This window comes from Lichenostomus cassidix, chromosome 3 (genome assembly GCF_008360975.1).
Source record: "Lichenostomus cassidix isolate B80296 chromosome 3, HeHo_3.0, whole genome shotgun sequence".
Taxonomy (NCBI): Eukaryota; Metazoa; Chordata; class Aves; order Passeriformes; family Meliphagidae; genus Lichenostomus; species Lichenostomus cassidix.
The window spans coordinates 52,245,088-52,271,691 of record NC_139483.1 but is presented as its reverse complement, the minus strand read 5'-3'; the positions used below and the strand labels follow the sequence as shown (position 1 = coordinate 52,271,691).

General features: G+C 39.9%; 1 protein-coding gene across 8 annotated transcripts in view; it reads left to right on the top strand.

Annotated features, from left to right (window-relative positions):
• The window catches only part of ARID1B (AT-rich interaction domain 1B), a 325,863-nt gene that overhangs the window by 283,797 nt on the left and 15,462 nt on the right, over positions 1–26,604 (top strand). For 5 of the 8 annotated variants that reach the window (XM_085055790.1, XM_085055789.1, XM_085055793.1 and 2 more), the window contains 5 exons: positions 7,612–7,721; positions 8,451–8,609; positions 14,568–14,777; positions 18,164–18,368; positions 26,029–26,167. In XM_085055790.1, coding sequence (XP_084911916.1) covers positions 7,612–7,721; positions 8,451–8,609; positions 14,568–14,777; positions 18,164–18,368; positions 26,029–26,167 — 823 coding nt within the window. The remainder of the gene's footprint in view (positions 1–7,611; positions 7,722–8,450; positions 8,610–14,567; positions 14,778–18,163; positions 18,369–26,028; positions 26,168–26,604) is intronic. The other 3 variants (XM_085055792.1, XM_085055791.1, XM_085055788.1) reach the window with 2 other exon arrangements.

Here is a 26,604-nt window from a genome sequence, read left to right as displayed (position 1 = left end):
CCTTCCTCCATAAACCTGCTTAGCAGTATCAGCCCCGGGCTGCTGGCAGAGGAACAGCCCTCTTCATCTGATTCACCCCTGTTGGGTGGTTTGGAGTGATTTGAAAATAGGCTAAGGTACTCACTTTATTTTTGTACAGTAACTCATACAGTTTTCATTAAGTCCTTCTGCACAGCAGGTAGATGAGTAGAGTGTTTTGTACAGTTCCAGCATCACTCGGACTCAGTTTGACGTTGGTGTTGACTAGCAAGTATATGTATATTTGTGCTTATGTGTCTGCAAGAAAGGCAAGGAGAATAACTGCTTTTAAGAGATTAGTTTTGTTTTTCAGCATCTTACTTCCTAAGGTTGCAATTTCAGATATTTGATGTGGTAGTCATTTAAAAAAAGAGATGTGCACTTGTTCTGACGTGAAGATGCTGTAAGTTGAGCACTTAACATAATTATTTTGTTTGGAAAATACAGACCACATTTACTGTTTCCAAAATTCATATTTTGGAAGGGTTTCATTTACTTATTTAAGTATCAGTATATGAAATTTGAACGTAACTTCCTTCTGGGAAAAAAAAAAAGCATATTCAATGTAGCTCCTGGATTTATCCTTCATATCATGACTTCTGAGTTCAGAATTCCTTACAGCTTTGTGTGTGACTCTGAAGACGGGTGAATGTAGTTCTGCGCAAATGTAGCTTCATGGTCTGTGTTCAGCTTGACTTCCTAATGATTATCCTCCTTCAAGATAATACTTCAGCAAAGATCAATTCTTTGATTGGGCTGTGGATGGAGTTTCAATGACCCTGAAGCGGATCCTCCCAAATACTTATTCCAGTCATGCAGTTTCTGTGCATGCTTTACTGATTACATTAGCCCTTTTAGAAATGTTGGGTTTTTTGAAGTTTTTTCTGAAAGCTGAATAGGTTTTGCTAAGGTAATATGGTATTGTTTCTTAGTTGGTTTTTTGTTTCGACTTTTGTTTATTTCTTTAGAAATGCCTTACTACCTAAATTGTGTCTTACCAAGAGCCTGGGTTTTGGTATCTTTTTTCCTACCCATCTTAGCCTGTATAATTCCTTCATCCTCTGCATCTTTACCTGTCTTCTCTCCCTGTCAATTCTGTATGTTCCTGCTTCTTCAGAAGAAAATGGCCACTCTGAGATGCTAGTGTCTAGTATGTCCAGAGAGCTTCTTTCCTGTACGTAGGAGCTGCTGAGACACTGAACAGTGTCTTGCATATCAAGAACATTATGTTACCATTTTGGTTAGTAGAAGAAACAGAAAGGAAGCTGCCAATCAGTAAAATTATTAAAAAAAAACCCAAAAAACAAAAAGGAGAGAAATCAACAAAACACACAAGAAAAAGGGCTTTTTCCAGTGCTGGCCTGGAAGCTATTGGCTAGCCCAGACAGCACACTGCACCATCTGGATGAAGAGGGACAAGCTATTGAAAAGACCATTAGATAATAGCTTGCTTTTCCCCCACCAGAGCTGTCCCAGGTAATATTATGTTTTGTTTGTGTAGTTATGTGTTTTGTCTGGCTTGCTGAAATAAAATTACTTCTGAGCATTGAAACTGTGCTATAAATTCTGTTTTGCTATTAGCAGAAGTAATTTTTCCCCTTTTTCCGTTGGCCCCCAGAGCTGCAAAAATAACCAACAGCAAACAGATGGCAGAGTGCCCTGCCTAAGAAGATTTATGTATTCCTAAGGAATAACCAGTTTAAAGGAAGATTCACAGAGGTTTTTTTGTTCAGATAATTCAGCCATTCGTTATTTCATACAGTGGAAATCTGTTCAATGCAAGACCATTTATCCTAGCAGTCTTTTGTATGGGGTAGTCATACTCTTTTTATTGTGTTATGCATTCTGAAATATTGGATTTTTAATAATTTAAACATTTATCAGGGTTTTTTGTGCCAGTGCATTTGTGAGGTTTTCTTTTGTTCCAGTTTTATTAATTCAGAGATTACCCGATGGAAAGTAAGTATGAGATGAACTAGAGGAGTTCAGTGCACCTCTTTCAGTCTGTGTGGGAGCAGACACACGTCTAGAATTGCTCTGCCAGGCCTCCAAGAGACACTGTTGAGGAGGAGATGGACATACACAACACCAAAAAGAGAAAATTAGGTGTTAATGCACTGCTGAGGGCAAACGAAGTGGGAATGCATAATTTTCCCCTATCCTGACTCATCCTTCTGTTTGAGTCAAAAAAATGAAAGCTTAAGACAAGTAAATACAGTATTTTTAATGATAATTCCTTGAGCTGGGGGTGCATTTTAGGGTCAGCTCTGGCCCTGCATTTGATGAGGTGGAGAACCTACAGGTGATGCCTATTTAGGGGCGTGAAGACAGGATTTTTTGTGGCAGGAAGACCAGTTCAGCTATCTGGCTCTTGAGCTTTCCCTTCCTCTCTGCCCCCTTTGTGTAAAATCACACATCTGTCAGATAACCTAGGGTTCAGTCAATGTGGAGGGCCAAAACCAAACGCAGCTGAGTGGCTGCTGCTGGAGTGAAGTGAAGGCATTGTTTGACTTGCTCACATACAGTGAGCATGACCAACTGTGGTTTCAGTTAGAGGCCAATGAAAACCTAAGGTAAACGATAAGGAGAGGTTAGCTTCTTGGTTGTCTGAGTTTTGGAGGATGCAGTTGTGTTGCCTGTTATGAGGGAGGAAGGTGAGTCTCTCATTTTAATCAAATGCATTTTTAGGTTTTACTATAAAATAGGAGAAGGTTGCTGATGCTGGTGGAATTGTTTTCATACGGTGTTGGAGCTTCAGTACAGCTATGTCTAACACTGGTTTTGTCACACATTTTTAGTAGTATTTATAACTCCTTATTACCAGTTGATCCTTTTGTCTTTAGATTTTTTTAATTAATGTCACAATTGAAAGGAAAATCATGCTGCAGTTATGCATCCTGATACTTCAACAGTGACTGTGGATCAAACAGCAGATCACCAGCTTCTGCTGATGCAGAGTCGTTTAGGAACACAGAAATTACAAGATCAAAGAAGACAGATTCTTCTAATAGAGTATTCCATCCATGACAATTACAAAAGCTTCAGGAAAAAGGTGTCAGAATCCCTTCACAATTATGGAACAAACTGCCATTCAGAAAAAAATTTATAAGCTCCACTGTCCTTTTATTATATGAGTTCACATTTCCTATATATATTTTAGACTTCCCCCCCTATTTTTCAAATTCCATCTTTAAAAATGCATATAATAAACAGGAAACACACAATACCCAATATAGCTCATGCTGTGAGCTTTGTTAATTCTAGTGAAAATTACCTTTAAAAAGAAGCAATATGAAGTTTATATCTCACAGGTTTCCATATTGTTCTTGCACAGAAACTGGCATTCACAATCTCTGCTACCTCTAGAGATGAACAAACCAATACAAAGGCATTAATCTCCTTATTGCTCAAGGATGCTTTCCTAATTTCACTACCTCTGTCTTACTGAAACCTTTCTTTTTCTGGGTATTATTATTTCAAATTAATTTTTAACATCATAATAATTTACATAAAATGTGAAATTCTAGGAAAGATTATTTGCCTTAAAAGGAATAAAGGGACACTCTTTAAAATAATACTCAAAATCACATATATTCTGTATATTAGACTTCATATTTATTTGGATAAACCTCTGACGGGAAAAGCTATCGTATTTATGCAAGTGAAATATTTTCTAGAAACTTCATTTGGTTTCTTTTTGTTTTGCAGCTTGATTTCATTTTTTTGAAGAATGGAAACCTCAGTTTATTCCACTTTTTTTTCCTCACATTTCTTTGTAGCAGCTATTAGTGCAGATTTAGATAAACTTTTTGGAGGTTGTCAGTAGTTGGTAGTAGCTGAAGTGTCCCATGGCCTATACTCCAAACAAGTGATGACTGTGATCCAGTGCTCCTTGTGTGACTGTAAATCAAGCCAGCACCTAGCATAGAGATGCTCACATACAAACTACTTGTACTTGTCATTCCTTGGACAAGACTTGGTCAGCAGAAAAGTGGTGTGGCACTGTCGCTGTTGAGCAGCTAGCAGAGTAATGAATGCATTGGGTCTCAGTGGCAAGAAGGAATGACCAACACACAAAACAAACACCAACACACCACCACCACCCACCAACACACCCAAAACACCAAACACAACAAAACACAAAAAACCCCAAAAACCACCATGGCACTGAGATCCCTGGTGGCCCACTTACCCTTTTTAGTTAAAGTCCCAAACCTGCACTTGTCCCCAGGGGCAGAGGATCATTCGTGGCAGGACATTAGACAGTGCTGTTGTCCCTCTCCTGTTTTGTCTGTGGGCATCACAGCAGTGAGGATACTCTTGTCCACTCCACAATCACCAATTCGCTACTTTTGCTTTTTCTTCTCTTTTTTTTTTTTTTTTTTTTTTTGCAGAGGGAGAGTGTTAGGGTTGGAAGGGGGAGGGGAATGTCTTACAAAGAAGGGAGTATTCTGTTTTGAGGCGCATGATTTGTTACCGCACTAGCAATAAAGAGAAAAACAATGTTTGTATATTGCTGCTTCTACAGTATTTCATCATCTTCTGGGACTGGTAGAGCAGCCTTTAGCAAAAAAGAATTCTTTGCTGCAGTTTTACTCATGTCAATATCTGCCTTTGAGTACATTAAATTCAGTGTGGAATAGTTAATTCAGGACCTTGACCTATACTTGCTTTTGGAAATCATTCTAGCTGTTAAATTCTTATAATAAGCCAGAGGCTAGTACTTGAAACCTATTCACAGTACGCCACAACACTTTTTGAGTCAAGATTTCCCTGTTATCCTCCTCTCTACAGTGTTTTATCCTTTGGTCTGCACTTCACTCACAGAATTATTAGTACCTGTGTAGAAAGAGACTGTGTCTTATTTTAGCAGTTTCGTGACAATAACAGCATTTCACTGCTCAGAAAGGGTCAAAACAACGTTCTCGCTGTACCGCTTAGCTAAAAAAAGTGAAAGAATGTCTTCTCGCAAATCGCTGGAGAGTATGTTTGCAGGGAGTTACGAAACAGCATTTCAACAGCAGATAGAAAAATAGCTGTGGAAACATCTTGGGTAAAAGCTATAGGGAAAATAGACAACCTTGCAGTTTGCCAGTAAAATGCTTGCAGTTCTTCTCTTAGAGATAGAAAGAAAGAATGTAGATGAAGTAAATAATTTATAACAAAAGTGAAATAGAATTTGGGGAACTTTATTATTTTTTTCAAAATTGTCTCCAATTCCTGATAGCTAACATTTGCATATGCCAACAAGAAATAGTCAAAAGCCAAAATGAACCTGTATTTTCACATTTCTAAACATGATTAATAGAGTCAGAATATGTGTGATAATCTGCAGACCAGAGCCCTTTATGTGAGGTGTTAACTTACTGGAACAGAGATTTCATAAGTGAGTTTTGATGGAAACAGGACTACCAGAAGCAGACACAAGTTTTAAATTCTTTGTAATAGAAGTATGATGTGCTAACTAGGTAGAAGTGAGATATCAGCAGAGGATTTAGCTATGCAGAATTCTGGTGAAGAAGCTTGATCGTTAACTTTGCTTTGTTTGACCTCAGTAAAATTTCCTTATAGGGGAAGGGTCATCTTTGCTTGCTTTGAAGCTAAAACCCAAGACTTCTTTTTTAGCACTTTCACAGCATGAAATGTGTTAACTGTTAAAATGGATTTTGTATAACAGCTCTGCATCCCAGTTTGAAATCACTCTGTGGCATAGATTTGACCATTTTGTACATATATTTTTTTTTTTATCTCCGAAAGAAAAATAACTCTTTTTTTAATTGTGAATTCAAAACTAAAACGTGTTAGGTTCCCATCCTTCACTTGAGAATGGTCACAAGCTGCCCCAGCTCCTCAAGCAGAATAGAAGGGCAAAATGCATACAAATCAAATGCTTAGTGGATGCTGACTTCCCAGTACCATATTGACTGGCTGTTTTGTTGAGATTTCACACACATACATAAAAATAACAGCATTTTTAGCTGATCCCAATAGATTTTTCTCTGCAGCTGCATCACTTGTAAAAGGCTTTTTGTTCCAATTCTTGAAGTCTGAAGTATTGCAAGTATTTTTTTTTTAAATCTCAATTATGATTTATGTGTTGTGATGACTTTAAGGGCTTGATTGGGCTACAAATGTGCTTTGAAAAAACAAGAAAATGTGCCCATGAAAAACACCGGCAGTTCAAAGCTGAATATTGAGCATACAGTTGTAAACTCACATGGCACATGGCTGGGTAGGTTTTTTTGGCAGAGCCAGAGTCTCAACCTGCAGTGATGCTAAAGATATTAGCAAATTAGCACTGCAAAGCTTGCCAGCGTATTCGCTAGAGTCCTGCTCATGCTCTCACTGCTGTAATTAAAACTAATTATTTTCTAAAACATAGTAATACATGAATATGTGCAATAATCATTTTGTAGTGGGCAATCTGTGAAGTATTTTTAAAGCTTCTTTTCCCCTTCCTATCTTTGGCTCACTCTGCAGTGTGCCTGCTGCCTGGTGCAAGCCAGCACTGTCATTTTGCGAGAGGCACACTACTCTAGTAAAGATAATGGTGCTTTACTGATTCTTGATTTTTTACATTTGGGATATATATTTTTTTCTTTTTATTGACTATTAGGTTATTGTGTATGTTTTTCTTATATCCTTTGAAATAAGGGCATGAGGGGGACTAAAAAGAGAGAAAAGGAAGGTAATCCAGTCTTTTGCAAATTCTGTGCACATGGTTTTCAGCAGGCAAAGAATCACCTGGTGTCTTGCTGCTGTTTTCTGGTTATTTGCATTGATTCAGTGTCATGGCATCTCCTAGCATCTGCTCTGCCCAGTATTTTCTGTCTACTTATCTGAATGTTTCTTCTTGCATCTTTCTAGAAATCCAGGAACCCAGCAGCTCTGCAGCAATAATCCTATACTTGGCACGTGCATCATCAAATAAAAAAAACCCTTAAACTCCTTGCACCCCTGGGAAGTAACTGCATGCCATTATCAGGGAAAGACATTTGTGTGTTTGTTATAGTCCCACCTCATTTTGGCAGGAGGAAGAAGCTGAGCGCTGGTTCTCCAACAGAGCGCGGTTTACAGCTTGTAGTTCTGTAGTTAAGACTCACAGTGGCTGAGCCATTCATTGTGAGATTGGTAGGGGCAGGAATTATTTGCTGGACACCAGCCTTAATACAGATGTAATTGGAAAACTCAGCTTTTTTCTTGGATTCAGCATGGCAAGCAAAATGTGCATTGTTTTCATTTACGTTTGTCTATTGCTAAAGGGAGAGTGTAGTAATTAAAATAGACTGGTATTTTTAAAATGTTGTGGTCAAATGCAGAGACAGCTGAAGAGCACCAGCAGCACGAAGAATGAATTCTGCTCTGGAAAGTGGAGGTGGTTGTTGTTGCATGGTGCTTGTATTCTCTTCTTGTTCATTCTCCTTTATTTCCTCAATCCAACTGGAGAGGTTTCCAGGTTTCCGGACGCTAGAATAACAGGACAGAGGTGGGAAAACCTCTCCTTCAAGGGGCACCACAACCTTGCAGCAGGAAACGTGCTTTTTTCCTACAAGGCCAAAGTCATGCTTAACTGTTTCTCCTGTTTTCGATTAGCACCTATGGGTCTTGCAGATATGATGACACCTGGTGAGTCCAAACTACCCCTTCCTCTCAAAGCAGATGGCAAAGAAGAAGGACCCCCCCAGCCCGAGAGCAAGTCAAAGGTATTTACCACCCCTGCATGTGGTGTTGGTTCTGCCCGCAGAAGTCTGCTGTGTTGTCCTTCATCTCCTGGTTTTGGCCTTCCCACTTTTGTTCTTTCCTGCATGCCTTTCCATTCACGTGCAATTTCTTTGTTTGTTTCTTTTTTTTCTTTTTTTTCTTCATTGTGTGGATCTGAAAGTTACTAGTTCTTACGGCATTTTAACTTGCGGGGGCAAAGCATCCCAAGCCAAAAGTTGCGGATTTGGCTGTGCCACGTGGGTGGGAAAGAAGGGTCTTGCTTGGTTTCAACCCCTGCAGCCATTTTTCTCTGCCTTCAGTTATAGCTTCCTGTTTTGGCCACCTCAGCAGCAGCAACATACTTTAATATTTTGCTTTTCTGCCTTATTTGATTAAATAAGGTGAATGGCTTGTTTTTGTTTCTTTCTTTCATAATGGGAAACCCATGCTTAGCATTTCATGTGAGCTTGAAGTAAGCATGGTGGCTTAGTGACTTTTGCCAAGCATCCAGCAAACTTTCCAAATTATACTAATTAACAATGTTGTTTTAATACCTTTTATATATATATAAATATATTTATATATGTGTGTGTTTTCTGTATGTGTCTCTCTGTTTATATATATTTTATATATAACAATTGGTCAGTCTGTTAAACTGGATGTATTTTTTTGTTTTTAATAAAGTTTGCCCTGCCTTTGTCATATTTTTTTTTTTTATTCCTCTACCACAGGATAGCTACAGCTCTCAGGGTATTTCTCAGCCCCCAACCCCAGGCAACCTGCCAGTCCCTTCCCCAATGTCCCCAAGCTCTGCTAGCATCTCCTCATTTCATGGAGATGAAAGTGATAGCATTAGCAGCCCAGGCTGGCCAAAGACTCCATCAAGCCCTGTAAGTGGCTCTGGTTATTTTGGTTTTTGTTTATTTTTTGTAATTAATTATATTTTAATGCTTGCTTGTTTGTTTTGTAAATTCCTTTTCTTCATTATTTATCCACTAAACAGTTTTCTTTCTTTATAACACTGGGTACAAATTCTGCTCTCGGACACATGACTGTAAGTTCCACTGCTTGGCTTCAGTGGGGCCTGAGCATGCTTATCCAAGAGCAAAATTTGTCCCAACAGTATGTTGAAATAAGAAAGAGTAAAATTGTGTGCATCATGCAAGTGTGCTGTCTGGTAAAACAGCAGTTGTTGTGAAGAAAACATCCTTCCTGTAATGCATCAGCTTCCAAGCATGCCGACTGTGTTGTTAAGGACAATTTCATTTCTGTTCCTGGGCCCAAACTCCTTCACACAACTGACTTCACTCTGGTTGCTGCACTTGTGTTTACTAGGGTGATTTAGGGGGAAAAAAAAAAACAACAAAAGATCTCCCCTATTAAAACAAACATCCATCAAGAGTTAAATTATAGATTCAGCACCATGAAAAAGCTGTCATTTATATTTTTGAAACATTTTTAATTTTGAATTGTGTATTTGGAAATACAGCCATTAGGTTGTCAGGGCACAGTCTAAATCAAAATTGTTTCTAACTTGCTTCATATAGTTATTTCAAAATCACTCAGATTGTGAGCTGAAAAACGACCCTGGTGCATATACATTTTCAGAAAACAATTTTTTAGATTAGTCATGCTTAATCATTCCTCACACAGGTTGTAAAGAAAAACCGGAGAGAGATGTGTGGAGCTAAAACCAAATTTAATTGTCTATTTTTCTATCTATATATATGCACACACCTAGGAAATCTATATACAGATTTAAAAAAGAGAATGCAGACATAAGATGATATGGCTTATGGGGAGCGAATGTCCACTTGGTCATTTTTGCTTTGTTTTTTTTTTTTTAATTAGGAATATATATGTTGTTCCTCTCTTATTTCCTTTTATCAAAAATAGTAGTGATTGTAATTTCTCTGTAGAAAAATACTGAAACATATGTATGCAGAAACATCTTGTGCAGAATATGAAGGGGGTTTTCCCCAGTGTGGAAGTGTGATTAAATTAGCAACAGTTCTTTGATAACAGTACAAAGTGATATGTTAAAGAGTATGTCTCAGGGCAAACAGAGGAAGGCCAGTCAGACAGGAAGAGATCCACCCATCCAAAAACCAGATATCTAGTGAATCCCCTGAGCAAGGGGGCAACATGGCATGAAGTGCACCACTTAAATCTTCGGATGTTTATTTGACAGCAGCTTTGAGTCTCAGAAGGCAGCTGGTGTTATTTGTTCCCACAAAGTCTCATCTTTTGCTTAACAGCATTTCTGAAAGGGTTACACCAAAAATTCTTTTAGTTTTCTTTGTAGCAATGTTTGGGGTATTGCTTGTTTGGGCAGTTTTCTGGAAGAAAGCGAGAGTTGTTGCACAGGCTGTCTAACACATCAAGTGCTTCCTCTACAACCAAACAAAAATGCGTTCCTGAGCTCATTGCATAAACTGCGTACCAAATCCTAGAGTCACCATGAACATATGTGGAGTTTTTTTCATGTAAATAGAGTATTGCCAGAGTATAACATTGGAAAAAATAAATGAGAAAAGTTTGTACTTTCAATTTCTTCCAAATGTCCTTCTCTCCAAAAGCTTCAGTTAGACATGGGTAAATACAGTGCTTTGGAATGATAGAAAAATAAGTGCTGCAAATGAGCTGATCCCTTTTTACCTATGAAGGCCAGTGGATTGGATAACTTCATCGACTTCAACAGCAGCCTGACATAGACTGGAACGATTGATTGCAGGCATTTCGTTACACTTGAAAACAGCCTGAATTGGTTCATTAAATCCCAAAGCTGCTTCATGTGCTACAACTTGTCCATTCCAGGAGAGGATAAAAGCAGGGGTGAATGGTCTGTGATTCACTTCAGGGTATCCCTGTGATCCTACTAAGTGGATCCTCTCTTTCAGCTGTTTTGTGTGGAAGGGAGGCATGAGAAAATGGGGACAAGAAACTGTTGAACATTATGTTTTGAGGCATCTTCGGGTATATCAGGAAAAGGACGCTTCTGCCATGCCAATTTTGCAAGTAAATGTGCATCCCTGACAGTGGTGAGGTAGTTTTAAAGTTTTTAAAAAGAGACATATCAAGTGTGGGTGTGACCTATGCAGGGTCACTGCAACATGAGTAAAACAGTAGGTTATAAAAACCCCATAAAATTCTGTTCACTATCATAGGTACCCATGAACGTGACAGTGAATACACCTGAGCAGTACTACACCTCCATGGTTCTAGCTGGGAGGGGTCTGCAGAGTCCTTCAGGAGAAAGTCTTGACAGAGGATTGTGTCCTGCAAAAGCCTCTGCCAGGGATTGGACTTCAGCAGTTTTTGCTGGCTGTTGTGTGCACGCTCTGTTCTGTAGTAAAAGAGGTCTGTGTAATACATGTCACATTGGCAAATTCTTCATTGAAGTGGGGGAAGTGAACAGTAGATAGTTCTATAAATATAGATCCTTAAAGATATGTACAGAAGCAACTACCCACTGCCTTTCATGTGAAAATAACTCCTACAGAAATTTGTGTCGCTCTGAAGGATTCTGCAGACTCACCATACAAGGGTCTGCATATAATAGAGTTTTAATAGCAGATAGGTGTATTGAAAAGAAAGCATGGGGTTCAACAGATTGGCTATGGGAGTTGGCTTTGGTATCCACATACTTTGGTGGAGTTTTTTTTACCACCCACTTAAACATCACCAGTCTATAATGTGGAAGAGTGCTGGGCATTGAGGGCACAGTAGGATACAACCAAATCGGTAGAGATGTGCCACCAGCATGCACTAGCATTCTTGTATCACCAAAATTATCAACATACTTAACAGAAGAAGAGGTCATGATTTATGTTCTTCCAGCATTGCCTGGGATGTGCTTATTTTAGTTAACAACGAGATCATTCTCTTATAAACCCTTGTTTTATAAGGGTTAATATTTAATATTTATAGGTGAATTTAGGCTTCCAGCTGAACCTGCCCATGTGAAACTGAAGTTTGTTTGTGTGTAGACTAGCTTGCACACATCTGTCATTTTTATACGTTTACATTTATAAAAATAGAGAAGAGAAAAAGATCTGTACTCTTGAGGAATAGCATTCTTCCCTCCAGTGCATTCTTCTAAAGTTAACATTTCATTTTAGAAGAAAATTGCACCCATTTTACAAAGCATGACAACCTGAAAGCTCACACAGTAAGAAACACTTCTTACCTTCTGTAAGCTGTGAAAAGTTTTCAGATTATACTGTCATTTTAGAGCTTGCTGCTGCACTGCTGAAAAGCAGCATCATTTGAGATGTACAGTAGAAAAATGTAGAATGGAAAATTCTTAACTGTTTCCCTTCTGCTCTGAATCTGATTTGAAAAAGTAAATCTTAACATATAAGAATGAAACCCTAAAACTGGTAAATCTGAACTTTCTTAATCATGGTTTACCATAAAGTGAAATAGAAATTATTTTGTTGCCTCACGTGTTAGAATATAAGCACATAGAAAATTTGCTGGCTAAAAGCTGGAATTTTCCACCTTCACTTTAGTTAGAGTTCTGGGGCATCTTAAGTGTTAGATGAAAATTGGTGCTGATGAGCAGTAGGATAAGTTTTTACTTACTGCAAAAGGTAGTGGTGTAGCTGCGGTTCATTCAGCTGTTCAGGCTTGTGGGATCATGTATCTGTTCTCACCGCAGTATCAAATTAGTAGCAACATGACTTGCCTACTTCCCCCTTTCCATCCACCCAACAAAACCTCCCAGACTTTGACAAAGTATATTTGTTGCAAAGAGTTAAACTGAACACCCAGATACATAGCAAGTGATGCTTTGAGTAAATTGGTTGCTATTACAGAATCAGTTTTCTTTGCATAATCTGTAGGATTCATGTCAAAGTACTTTCCTGCCAGCCACTTAGTATTAGTAAAACAAATTTAGCCTTGACTCTCACTTCAGTAGGAGTTTTAATGCAACTGAGCCTGGCTCAAGTAAATTCAGGCATGCACCTCATTTCTAAGTAAGAAAGTAATCATATCTGTCTGTAGGAAGTACTGCTGTGAAGAAGTTACAGTGTCAGCAAGGCAGAAAACTTTAAAGGAGGCTATTTATTTAATTAAAAGGAATATCCATTCACTGGAAAGAACAGCAATGGCTCATGGAACTGCTAGGTCACCCCCCTTGGCTTCATGTTTCTTTTCTCCTGACTCTCCTTCAGTGTTGCCAAATTGTAGCTGATAGCTGGAAGGAGATCCAGAGTCTGTCATATTTTCCAGGCTAACATGCAAGATGAATGGTGGCAATGCTCTTGAAATCATTGGCAGTGGGGTTCTACTCTGCTGCATCCTTCTTGGTGTTGAGTGCCAGGCCTCCCCACTGTTGTGTGGGGACATGGACAAAGTGGGTGGTTCTGTAGTATCTGTGAGGTACAGTGAGGGTCTTCTTTAGAGATGTTCAACTTCGGAATAAGTTCCTGTTTACTTGAGAATAGTCTGTCTTCAGTTCAAAGTAAGGAAAAGGCAAAGGAGGGAAAGAGTGATTGACTAGATGAGTTTTAAGAAGTGTCTACTGCAATCAACAACAAAGTTTAGGCTTTTACTATACAGACATAAAGAATATGTTTCCCTTCACATATTTGGCTCCTTTCCCAAAGCTCCATGTCAGTCTTTCTCCCTTGTGTTTAATTCTGAACCTCTCCCATCTTCCACTGCAAATCAGTTCACCCTCTGCAAGTAGGAGGGTCTTCCTGCTGTAGCAGCAGCCCCTCTCTGCTGTCAGAGCTGAGGCAGCTCAGGTAGGGTCTGTGACAGGGTCTGTCCACACATGGCACAGAGCCCAGCTCACACGGTTATCTTGCCCAGAAAAGATAGGGTGAGAATTTATAGCTTGTGGAGCAGCCTCAGTGCTTTCTGCTGTCTCTACATTTAAAAAATGTAGAGAAGAAAAGGAAGTCAAACATGGCATGGGCTTTCATTAGCTGTATAGCCAAAGAGCAGCAGGAAAGCAGGTTCACTGCTGCCTTTTTGCCACAGAGACAGGATTCTGCCTTTGCCACCTCTTTTGCTTATCCTGGTGGGAGCTCAGCTCAGATTGCTGTCCATCACTGGTTTTCCCCAGATCACAATATACATTCCCTTTCCAAGGCAGGACAGGAGAGATGGATGTTTTCTGTACTCTGTCAAGGGAGAAGACTAGTAGTTACTCATAAGCCTTATTGGATCAGGCAGCTAATTGGCAGTTGACAAAGAGTATTGTCACCAATCTCCTTGTACTGTAGGCACTCTTGCTCATCTTGCTTTTTGGCCACCAGTGGTGTGAAGTGGTAGTAAAGTGTAACCATTTGTGACTCTGGAGACAGGATTACTTCTCCATGCACTAGTTTGCCATGATTCACACTTCAGGCTGTTTTTGTGCAATTCCTGCTCTGGAGGATCACTTTCAGGTTTCCTAGTCCCTCTTTGAGGGCAAAGAGGAGAGGTTTGGTTTGGTTTTAGGATTTTCTAAACTTCTGTGGGACAAACTTTTTTCTCATTTTACCAAAATGGTTGCTTGCAAACAAGTGGATGAGAAGCGCTATGTGAGAGCTACCTCTTCTTAAAATGACATGAGGCAACATCAGAAACTTGCCTTCTGGGATCCAAAGTTCAGAGCAGTGAAAGAAATATGAAAATGGGGAGTTTGGGCCCTTTGTTTATAAAGCTGACTTTTCCGTATATGGACAGAATGTGCTGTTTGTGCCTGAACTAGTAGCCTTCATTCCTGACTGTTGTGTGATAGCTTTAGTTTGTTTGACATCTTCTCTTTTTCAATGTTGTGAGTTTCTTACTTTCTTTTCCCTTCCCCTCCCACCCTTCCCCCAACTCTTTCTTTTCTTCTTGCGATTTAGAAATCAAGTTCCTCTACCACGACTGGAGAGAAGATCACTAAAGTCTATGAGCTAGGAAATGAGCCGGAGCGCAAGATGTGGGTAGATCGGTACCTGACGTTCATGGAGGAGAGGGGCACCCCTGTGGCCAGCCTGCCAGCTGTGGGCAAGAAGCCCTTGGACCTGTTCAGGCTCTATGTGTGCGTCAAAGAGATTGGAGGTTTAGCACAGGTGAGAAGAGGGGGTTAAAAGTGAACCTTCAAAAAGCTGATGCATGGGTTTTGCTAGAATATTTCCTGCTGGTTGAACCATTAGTTTTTCAGCCCTGACAATATTGTTGAAGAAAATGGTTTCATACTTTGATAACTGTCTGGAGTTCATTTTGGGTTGCATAATGGCCTTAAAACTTTGGAGTTTTGGAATCAAGATTGACCATTGCTGTGGACAGATGAAACTGTTGCCTTTTCAGGGGAATCTAGTTATGATGCTGAGAAGAGAAAAGAGGAAAAGGCCACTGGATCAAATTTATGAGTGTGAAGCAGATGATAGAGCTAAAAGGAAAGGGAGATTTTTAAGTCCATCTTTCCCTATGGAGATACAGCCTGTAGGACAGTTCAGTTCATCTCTCCAGAGAAGCTGCAGACATACTCTTGAAACACAGTCCTTCATCCCAGACCTTTAATTCTGAGTGTCTCTGTATGGTACATTCGTTTTTTAGACATGGACTGTGCTTTGCCCTGTGTTTGGAGAATGCTTACAGGGTATTTTGGGTTGCCTTGCAAACATAATGATTACAAGAAGGTAAATTATGTAAACATGTTGAAGAAAAATGAACTCAGGAAGAGCTAAGAATAAAAAAGTCACAAATGGGAGACAGAAACTTTCCTTTGTGTTCTTGGCAATTATCTGAAAGTTTTGCAAAGGGATGTTGGAAAATTATTCATGAGTTCTATAAGGCTGCCCACCACAGAGCAAAATTAAATGTTTCATTGTCTAGCATCTAAAGGGAAAGCAGGAGAAAACAGTATTTGCAATTTTAGATTTGGCATTTGAAGTCACCTCTCCTTGTCTGATCGTTGTACAAAACGTCGCTTGCATCTAGGGGATCACTGGCTAGGTTCTAGAAACTATTGTGAATTGCAGGGATCCATGAGTTCTGTGGTTTTGAGAACACTTGTTCAATGCCTTTCAAAATGAGGTCTTAAACATAGCTTGCACATAGATAAATATACGTGTGTAATATTACATGAAACATATAATACTAAAACAGATACAATTCTACACTAATTACAAAACCTGAAGTCAAAAATACGGCAAACAGATTCTCAAAATGAGAATGCATTTTCGTAATCTGTGTGCTTAGTTCAAGAAAGGAATGCCAAACATCAATTAGTACCACTTTCAAAGCTATTTTTAATAGTGCACCTCACAACATAGGATTTGACTACTGAATTGGATCACTGGCCCTTCAAATCCAGGGATTTTAGCTATTCTTATTATTAAAGGAAGGCAGAGAAACCTAATATAGTTCATCTTGCCAGCTGTTAAATGCTGTATATGGGTAAGAGATGTTATCCTGACATTTTTAGTGATCAGCTCATGCTCCTCAGCATCATACAGATTTGATTACTTTTAGCTCAGAAACTTTATTACAGGTAAATCGTATCATGCAGCTGCTCTGCCTAGTACAGCGTGGTTGTGCCCACAGTGTGACTCTTAGCATCCAAAACTGAGCAAGATGGGGGGCAGATGGGATATTCTAGACAGTCATTCATATTTGCTTATTATGGAAATTCATTTTATTTTGGGACATTCAGTGTTGATTTTCAGTGACAGACATTATGCTCTGCCAAAGAATAGATGATGTTCACTTAGACTGATTTTTGAAAGAGCTTGAGTTACAAATGCCTGTGCTTCAGTACTGGTGAAAATTTACACTTAAAATGAAGGCTCCTGGCTTTGCTGGTGTGCCCACATGAATGTTCACTGTGTTTATCTGTTTAGAGCTACTCAGAGGTGCAGAGCTTTGCTTGCTGGGTTTTATTTAAATGCATCTGTGTGATGCCCTCCTAAAAAGCTGTTGCTCCAACTTCTGCACTCCACATCTTATGACTGCCTGGAGAGTGACAGGGAGTGGAACTGTGCAGTAGTGGTGCATATTCTCTGTCTGAAGAGTTGCCACTGATGGGGTCCCAACATGAACCGAGCAGCTGCTGGCAGTCTTCTTTTAAATGGCAATATACTGGGCATTTAGGCATGAACATTTCTATTTGCATTATGCAATGTGTTTATTACGCACCACTTAGCTGTAAGCCAGTAGGCACAAAGAGCTGTGTAACTGGATTTCAAGCCTCAACAAGGGCAGTTTATGAAAATCGGGTCTCCTTTAACTCCTGGGTTCTTGCAGGATGTACCAGAAAAGTAAAAACACTTAGCATAGCCATGCCAACCTGCTTGCTGTTAATGCCACCCTCAAAAGATCTTTGCTGACTGGCAGCAGTTACAGTGTTACTAAACACTGAAACTTAGGAAAATGTTTTCTTTGCTGGCACACAGACTAAGGAATAGTACTGCTAATGATAATCTTTCTAGATATGCAAGTTAAGTTGGAGTCATTAAAATATCAGGCCTTAGGGCAAGTAGCAGACATCATGAAATCAGGATTGCTACCCACAAGAGGTGAGATTCTCAGATGCTTAAAGCCCATTTATTTTGGTGCTGACCCCACTCCTCAGATCATGCCTAGAAATTACATAACTGGTTGATTGAACTTAAAGGCATCAGGTGTTACAGCAAAAACAGTGGCTTTGTGAGTGGTTCAGCCAAGTGTGTCAGTGGCATCATCCAGGATGACAAATGAACTTCACTATTATTACAGATCAGCTGTGTTTGAGGAACTCAAGAGCAGAGTCTTTCAATATTCTCAGCCTTACACTGCAAACAAGGCTCGCAGTGGAGTGGTGCAGTCAGCATTGTAATAGAGAGTATTGCTGGACTAGCCGTGTGTGTTTGAAGTCTGCCTTAATTAATTAAGGGGCCTGGCTTCACTCTGCCTCTCATCTAGCCAGAGGATCATTGATCTGTCCCTGCAAGATGCACTAAAGTGAAAGGAATTGAACCAGGAATTACAAGCTGAACTGTTTGACAGCTGGTAGCTACTGGGGAGAAAAATTTATTTTTCATGTCTGTGTTCAAACAAATTGCAGAATAACGCTGTTATTGCTTTCTAAATTATATTTTAGAAGCTGCTTTTTAATTAGAATGGGGTGGGTGTGGGTGGGTGTCAGGGAGGGAGCGAATGAGCAGGAATTTGCTTGGAGATGGATTGCTAACTGAAGAGCATAGGCCCTGGAAGGGCGTAAGACATTTAAAGGATGCACCATGCAGAAGACTCCACACACAAAGCTTTTTATGTAGCTATCAGCAGGTTCCTTAATGGCTTTATAACTGTAAATGCTGTCTGTGCATTACTGCGTGTGGGAGTAATGAGCATTAGTTAAAAGAGGAAAATAAAAAAAGTAAACCAAGACATTAAGTGCTTTTTTTTTCTTTTTTGTTTCCTAACTTAAATAAAACACTTTGCTGCAAACCAATGATCCTGCCGTTTACTTTGCTAGGTTAATAAAAACAAGAAGTGGCGTGAGCTGGCAACCACCTTGAACGTTGGCACTTCGAGCAGCGCAGCCAGCTCCCTGAAAAAACAATACATTCACTACCTGTTTGCCTTCGAGTGCAAGGTTGAGCGAGGGGAGGAGCCCCCTCCAGAAGTCTTCAGCACTGGAGATACCAAGAAACAACCTAAGATTCAGCCGCCATCTCCTGGTAAGTCAAATAAACTGCAGCCTCTTACACAACCATTTTTTGAGGGCAAGGAATACTAGGTTGTTGCACCTTATATATTTATAAGCATGTCTTAAAAATGCTTAACAAACAACAGGGATAAATCTGTTGCTGGCATCTTGTTCTCACACTTAGAGCCAGCTCCTGAGTCAAGTCAGAGTTAACTCTGAAGGGCCCTCTGCAGTCCCATGTCTGGTTTGTCCTTGCTCAGTCCAACATACAAAGAATGTGTGCCAGTGTACCCTTAGCATTCAGTGACATGGGCATAATAAAAAGAACAGAGTTCTGCACGGATGTGCTTCTGCCGTAAGACAGGAGCAGGTGTTTGTCGACAGGTCAGACTCTGGTACCTGCACTTGCCTTGCTGTGACTGAAGCTGATTTTCAATGCAACTGTTGATCAGCAAGGCTTCAGTTGGAGCAGGATGGCAGATGCTGGACTGCTCAGTGCATCTCAGATGGTTGCTCTGATGCAGTTCATGTTGAATGTGTGGCAGATGGAGAGCTGAGAGTACAGTGAATCCCCACTGCCAGGCATCCTAGTTTAGAGGCACGCTCTCTGTTCTTTTGTTGCTAATCCTGTGTGTCAGAGAAGTCGTTAGGATCACTGTTTTTATCTTCTCATCTGAAAAATTGGAAGTGGAATTGCTTTATTTTGGCCGTTCTTTGTTGCATTTACGGTGTGGTGTTTGAAACCATTGTTTTCTTTTTAAATTAATTTCACTTAAGAGTCTCAAGATTTCATAGTCACAGTTGATACTCAAGGCAGGACTATTCTTAAGTAGAAACATTTTAAGTATGTAGGAAGAGTCATAGTATTGGTCTAGATGTTGACTATTGGACTACCCATGGAAGAGTAAAAAAGTCCTTTAATTATTTTGGATTATTCCTTTGGTTACTAGCTTTTCTGACCAACAAAATAATTTGACAAAATTTGTTGTTACCGCAGTTACTATTAGGCAGACCACTGTCTGTTATTGCCAAGAGAATATAATTTCTGGAATGTTTGCAGCAGTTTCCTGCATTAGAACAGAGTTTCAGGAAAATAGTAATTCACTTAATTTCTGTTAGTGCTGTTCACTGGCTGAAAATGGGAGGTGGAGAGTCAGGGACCCAACAAGCTCTGAAGACAGTTGTCAATTGCATGACTTCAGTACCCTATTGTGGATACTAGAAAATTGCAAAGACCTTTATAATGTTATAATAAAGTTCTGGCCTTCCCAAGATTATTCCTTACAATAGTGCTTTGTCAGTACAGAAAAAGATAACAGTGATAAGGCTTAAATCTTTCTCAGCCTGATTTATTCAGTGTAAGGATTTGAGGGAGTGTTTAGTTAAAATCTTCGTAAGTACATCTCTGTGTAATAACTGAAATATTTTCTCCACCTTGTTAAAACCTAGGGTTATCAGGTACCCCAGTGGTGATTGTTTAATAGAGAGGATAAGACTAGGTTACTTTGCAATTCAAGTTTAGAAGATGGAAGAAAACACTTGGTACTAGAAGCAAAGCCCATAGTCCAAATGTTTATCTGTCTGAAATAAGCACAGAGTGTCCTGAATGTGCACAGCTGCAAAAAAGGATATGTGTTGTAGGTGCCCAGCACCTCCTGAGAAAACTGGGAAGGGAAGCTGAAAAGGTTAGACTTCTAAAGACAGTGAAGAGCAAATTAATCTGTTTCTAAAAATGAAAGAGTATCATGCATTGTTCTCTACTCCTTTACCTTCTCTCTCCAACACTCTTCTCAGTATTTGACTTGGGGATGATCACCATAAATCAGCTGAATTTTGAGATGAAGAATTGTTATTTGAATACGTAAACATGAAACAGAGGAATGGAAATGTCAGACAGACCACTTTACGGGATCCTCTTGCATCACAATGCTACAAATGGAAATGGCAAAGTCCAAGTTTAAATTTATCATAACATTCAAGCAAGCTGTCTTTGAGGAGAACTGAAACTATTTTCCTAAAATAAAAACACAGCAGGACATAGAGACTAGAAAAGGGGGAAGCAAGCAAGGATCTCAAGGTTTATTTTGTTGGAGAGAAAAGAGCTCGTGTCACTGAATGGGACTGCACTTCTGTACAGAGAAAGGCTTTCCCAGTGTGTATCAGCTTTAGTACATGAAATCCCGCTGAGGTATAGATGCCTCAGAGAGTACAAGCCTGTTCTCTTTAATAGTCAGCTTTTTTTCTTGTTCCTTTTCCTTTAGTATATACCAACATTAACATTTTAGCTGCACAAAAGAAGCAGAGTTGTAGACGTACTTTAGATAATCTGTCACTCTTTGGCATTCAGAGGGAACAGGAGCAGAATACAAGAAACAGTAGCCTCCAAAGGTCCTTGCTTCAGCCATTAGCCTCTCTTGTGCAGTTAGCTCAGTGTAGGCAGAGCCACTTAGAAGCCAAATCCATTTTCGGAGAACTAGTTACAGTATTAGGGCTGAAGCTAATCTGATAGAAAAGCAGAGGGACTCGTCTCAGAGGGGAGGGTGTTGCATTTTGTCTAGTTCTAACAAGCTAATGCTGTGAAACAAATCTTGAGATCTTAAGAGTCAACTGATCTTCATAAAACTTTTAAAATTAAATATTTCTGTTGCTCATAAGAATACATTGGGACTGGCAGCCTTTTTGGTACAGAGAAGGATTCAGTTCCAGTGTCACCGTGGTTTCCAGGTGGGTGGTTATGCAAGGTGGGAGCAGACTGAAGTGCAGCTTAGAGCAAATCCGTTCCTGCAGATGTCTCACATCCAAGGGGTGGTTATGTGACTGCCTCATGGGTGACCTTTAGAATGCAGGCATAGAGGGAATGCTAGGAAACACAGTGCAGCATGGGTAGGAGATTCATATGGAAGAACACGGTCAAGGAAAGGATGTGACGCGTGAGTCAAAGTTATGGGACTGCGAGATGGTGGTCTGGGTTCATGTGTTCGTCCATTTGCTTGTAGCACAGTATTTGGGATTCTCCCAACTCTTCCATTTTTTAAAACATCATTAGCAAGGTAAATGGTACATAAAGGAGTGAATAATTTAGTGTTATGTACAGTGCAATTCATGGTAGTGTCAGCAATTATAAGGAGTCAGAAAAAAGAATGAGAATAGAGCAGCAAAGTAACAGGCTGGTTCGCCTTGATCAGCAGAGAATTGCACAGTAGCCAAGGTGTTAGGGTTAGGATTAGGTGCTCATTTTAAGAGTTCTCACTTCATATCACTGTGAGAGCCTCTTCTGCTGTTTCATGAAGCTCCTGGGAAGGGGTGAGGGCCTGAATGTTTTAGTGTGCCTTGCACCGCTCTGAGGCTGTGTTGGTGGTAGGCTGAGGCCTTCATGTCTGCTTAAATCCACCTGGGTCAGGTACTGCTGTCAGCAGCAAAGACCAGCAGCAAATGCCTAATGACAGACTAGCTATTGGAGGACCCCTGTTGGCCTTCTGTTCTGACTGTTGGGTCTGTGCCAAGGTCCATGTCATCTGCTGTTGACTTTCACTGTGTGAAAAATCCCTTAGTGAGAGAACCATTGTAGGTCTTCCTTCTAGTGCTCCAGTGCTTTCCAGGAGTGGGTGCAAAGAGAAAATGCTTTTCCTGTCACGTGTGTTTGATAAGTTTGATTAAAATGCACATGAATAGTTGTGACAAGTTCTAAACTGAGAAGAGTTCTGATACTTTTTAAGCGATCTCAAACACACATGTTTGTGACACCAATACAGTAAGCACTAATGGATGCTAGAGAAAAAATTCCTAAAGACCACCAGCATGAAGGAGTTATTTTCCATTGCTGTACTCTGGCACTCTGAATTCTTAGTTGCATTGTGCAGTTATGTGCGCACAACTCTCAGAATTACAGGCTCAGAGTTTATCCTGTGCTGAATGAACAGGGTGGCCAAAGTAGTCCAGCTGAGGATGCCTGTGAGTAACAGCAGCTAGCCCTGATGTCAACAGAGATTTCATTAAAACAAACCTGGAAAAATCGTGCACTTGTGCTGGAAAGAGGGAGTGAGAACATGCCAGGAGTGTGTTGCCTGCGTTTCCTTGGCAGCAGAGAAAGGAGCCTTGGGGAGGGGGATGGCGGGGGGACACAGCACCGCAGGACACAGCCATTCAGTGAGTGCGTCTGTAACCAAACCCATCCGTCTCTGCTGGCGGGTGGCTGACTGAAGTGCTATTATTAGCAGGCAGGTGATGTCATGGAGCGTGTCATGAGGCCAGCCAGGGAATCCCCTCTGAAGATGGATGGGCCAGGGCTTGGGAGGGGTGGCTGGGGGACAGGAGGTGCCCAGTGCCTGCATCCCCGCCTGCCCAGGGGGCCCTGCAGCAGCCAGCAGCCCCCAGTCCAGCCGAACTGGGGCACTGGGTTCGTGCTGGGTAAATTATCTTCCCAGCGTGGTGGCTGCCTGTTCACTCTGAAGTATGTGAATGTACTTAACCTTCAGTAACCTTTCCATTGTTTACTTTAGAGTATACATTTGTAGCTTCTGGCAAAAGGTAGGGATATCCTAGAGAGCATGTCAGGCCTCACATTAATGGAGTTTCAAGAGGTTGCATTCTTCTGTCCTTTTTTTTTTTTCCCTGAAAGGAAAAAATTGCTGGCAAGAGAAAGGTTTCATATCTTTTTTTAGCTGCATATTTCTTCTCTGGTAAATAAAGGGTCTTTCCTGAAAGCAGTGCTTACTGCCATGCAGGCTTTGCAAGGAAAAAGCCATGCCAGTGCTGTAATTTCATGCTGCAGAGAAGAATAACACGTGCTGTCGTGTTACTAACACATGCTTCTACAGCAAACTGTGAAAGACCTCACCTTCTCACTGACCAAGATGTCAACTGTATTTCATTTTTGCTGTATTTTCTATTGTTAAAAGCATATTCTTACAAATCTGTTACGATACTCAAAAGACAAGTGTTGCTTAGGTGTGGATGTGAGATGAGGAATTCAGAAGCTGTGAACCCACAGGTTTTTTCCTGGACATCTCCAAGATACCTGCAGAATCATGTAAGCAGAGATTACTTTTTCCTAAAGGAACATGGTTGTTCGCCTTCCTTCTTAGTTCTTGGTTGAACACTGAAGCTTATGAAGCACTCTGAAAGATATAGTTTCTATTTCAGGACGTCCATGTTTAAAATTAAACATCAAACATAATAAAATACCTGCAAAGATAGATGTAAAAATTTCAGAGTGCAGCCTAGCAAATGCAAAATTTACAATGAAACAGGAAATACAGGTTCTTCTTGGTAGATGTTGTCCTAACCCAGAGATTGAAGCACTTTCAGTTCCTATTCTGTAGGAGTGTCCCTGACCCAGTGGAGGTCAAGGGCAGCATGTATTAACAAAGGAGTACCAAAAACTTTGCCTTTCTCATGACAGCATTTACCTTCCATTTTTTCAGTTGTTTATAACCAGTCATTTAGAAAGAGTCTTGAGGAAAAAAAACCAACCTTATAACTGCCACCCAGAAGATAGAAATTGGACTTTTTAACTTCTCAATTGGGTATCTTCTTTTTTCTCTTAAACCTTTCTATATATAAGATTATATAAAACACATTGTTATTAATAATTTTGTACTCCTGTAGCCCATAAATACTGAAAAATCTTGTACTTTTTTTCTTCAGGTTTGCTTGAGATATGAATTAAGCTCTTGCTCATGTAGGGTAGGGAAAAGCTTAATTGCTATTTAACAGGCCACCATAAGATAAATATGCAGGGTTAGGCAATATCCAAATTTACAGTAAGTATATGGGTACACTAAGATGTTTACTTACATGTTTCTAATATGGCAAGATGGTATGTGACAATCTGTGACATAACTCAGAAATGCTTTTAAGCTTTTCAGAAGAATCTGGAATTGTGTTTAAAGCTCAAGGGCAGAAGAATGATCTTGACCTGCTCAAGGGTCATATATACAATGAGCTCATTTTATATGAATATGATGATTTTTTGTTTTATTATAGCACTAAAGCCTTCAGTTAACTGTAGCATTAGTTGTTGCAAATGTTCTTGTTACTGTATTAATGTAATCAGAGAGCGTTTCCTAAACTTTTTTTTGAGCCTCATTACTATGTAAGCATAATTCAAAAATGCCTCAGAAAGCTGAGGACAAGAACAATGTGGTCCGCACAACGTGGATTTTACATATGCACTTGCTACTGAGACTGATTTCCAGATAGGGGAACATGTGTTACAGATATAAATGAAACACATACAAAAAAGGTGTTCTTCAGTTAAAAACAAGCTCTGCCTGTCAAGATGATGAGTGTTCTAGGATTCTGAGTCAATTATAAACTACTCTTTCATATACAGAAGAAAAGCCCATACTGCTTGTTCCAATTTTCCCTCAAACAGTAATTTATAAAGTTTTGTTAATTGGTTGTTGAATGTAGATAGGCAGGCACAATAAAATACATACATGACAGTTCATTAAAAAGAAGGACCTCCCAAGCCAAATCTGTGTCCTTCTGAGTGTTTTAGATATGTGCATTTTTTCTGTTGGTAATTTTTTTCCCAGTTGCATGTAAAGACTTGAATCCTACAAGATCTCCTTGTGTAGAATTTCTGCTGCATGGACTGTCAGATCCAAGGCTTAGATGTTGTTACTAATCTCCACTTACCACATTCTAAGTCATAAAACTACTATGTCAGAACTTAGAGCTCGGGGGATGTTTCTGTTCAGTAGTCATATGAAAATAGTAACTTCGGTGTCTACTTTAAGACTGGTCTGGATGTGTTTTAAGATGTTAACTTTTCTGATGTATTCATTATTGCCCTTATTGCTGCTCAGTCTCATCAGAGCACAACAGTAAATGCTCTTCTACATTTGTCATACCAACAATTGAGCTATTTACTTCAATTAAAGAGGACACTAGTACAGATACTGTATTGCTTTCTGCGATCTCAACAAGTAAGTTTTTGCAGATTAAACAGACGCTTTGCAGAATTTACCTGGTCTTGTCACATATGCTTTACCATGACTGACCCTAACTAACATTTTCTTAAGATGTCCATTTCTATTTTTACAATTCTTATAGCAGTGTTACCTGTAGTCTCCTGTTCAAATTCTGTTTTCAGTTCTTGTTTTCTTCTGATCCCAGATTGCCTTTTGCATTTCTTAAATACCATCTTTTGCCATGCTGTCTCAAAGATGACACAGGCTTGCAGTTTGCCGCTAATCATTTGCTATGTTTCACCATAGAAATGTCTGCCTTTTAGTGCTAAATAAAGTCATGAATTTATATTGATATAGCAGCTTAAATTTATGATGAAAAGCTTCTGGCTGAAATTTTTCTTGTAAACGTATGTGTTGTGATAGTGATTATATGAAGAAGCTATGCCAAAGAACAGCCTTCATTTACTCTGTTGTAAACTACAGACAATTAACTTTGTATCTCTGACCTCTGATTTAAATGATCCTTCATCTAGATGATTTCTATTCATGTTGCTTCAGGCAGCAGATTAAATTCATGGTTCTAGGAAAGATGATGGCTATTACTGCACAGCATATCTTGATCTCAGAGGATTTTGGGGAAGTTATAAAGTAGTGAGATGGATTAAGGTATACACGGACTTCTGGAGGAAAGAACCATATTTTTCCTTGATGATTATTATTTCCACAGGAATTTGGCTGCTACCTTTCAATAATTACTCTTCTTTAATTTCTCAGCTAATTCTGGTTCCCTGCAAGGCCCGCAGACTCCACAGTCCACTGGTAGTAATTCCATGACAGAAGTGCCAGGCGATTTGAAGCCCCCAACACCAGCATCCACACCTCATGGACAGATGACACCTATGCAGGGTGGCAGGTATGAAAAGGACTATGCTTCATTTTCTGTTGGGCTCTAGTTCAACAGCAGTTTAATCCAGTCTTTCCTAGGTGCTTAGGCAGTCATGATTCTGTGGTGAACCAGTCAGAGCCTGGTCAGGAAAAGTGGAGGAAAATTATTTCTTTTTGGAGGAGGGAGAGGGAAAGGGAGGAAGGGGTAGGAGGTCCATTATCTTTCTAAACACCAGAGGAGGATCAGACAGACACGAGTGCAAAGAGGTGCATGTTAATATGTCAGTAGTGGGGAGGAAGATGGAACCCAACAGCAGCAGCTTAGAACCACAGCCTTCCTTTCCTTGCTTATCCTGTACAGCCCTGGTCAACAGGTCCAGTCATGGCAGGAAGGAGAAGCTTGTGGTTTTAAGGTGTTACTTAACTTCAGATTATGAAAAGCGTAGAAGAGTGGTTAAGATAGTA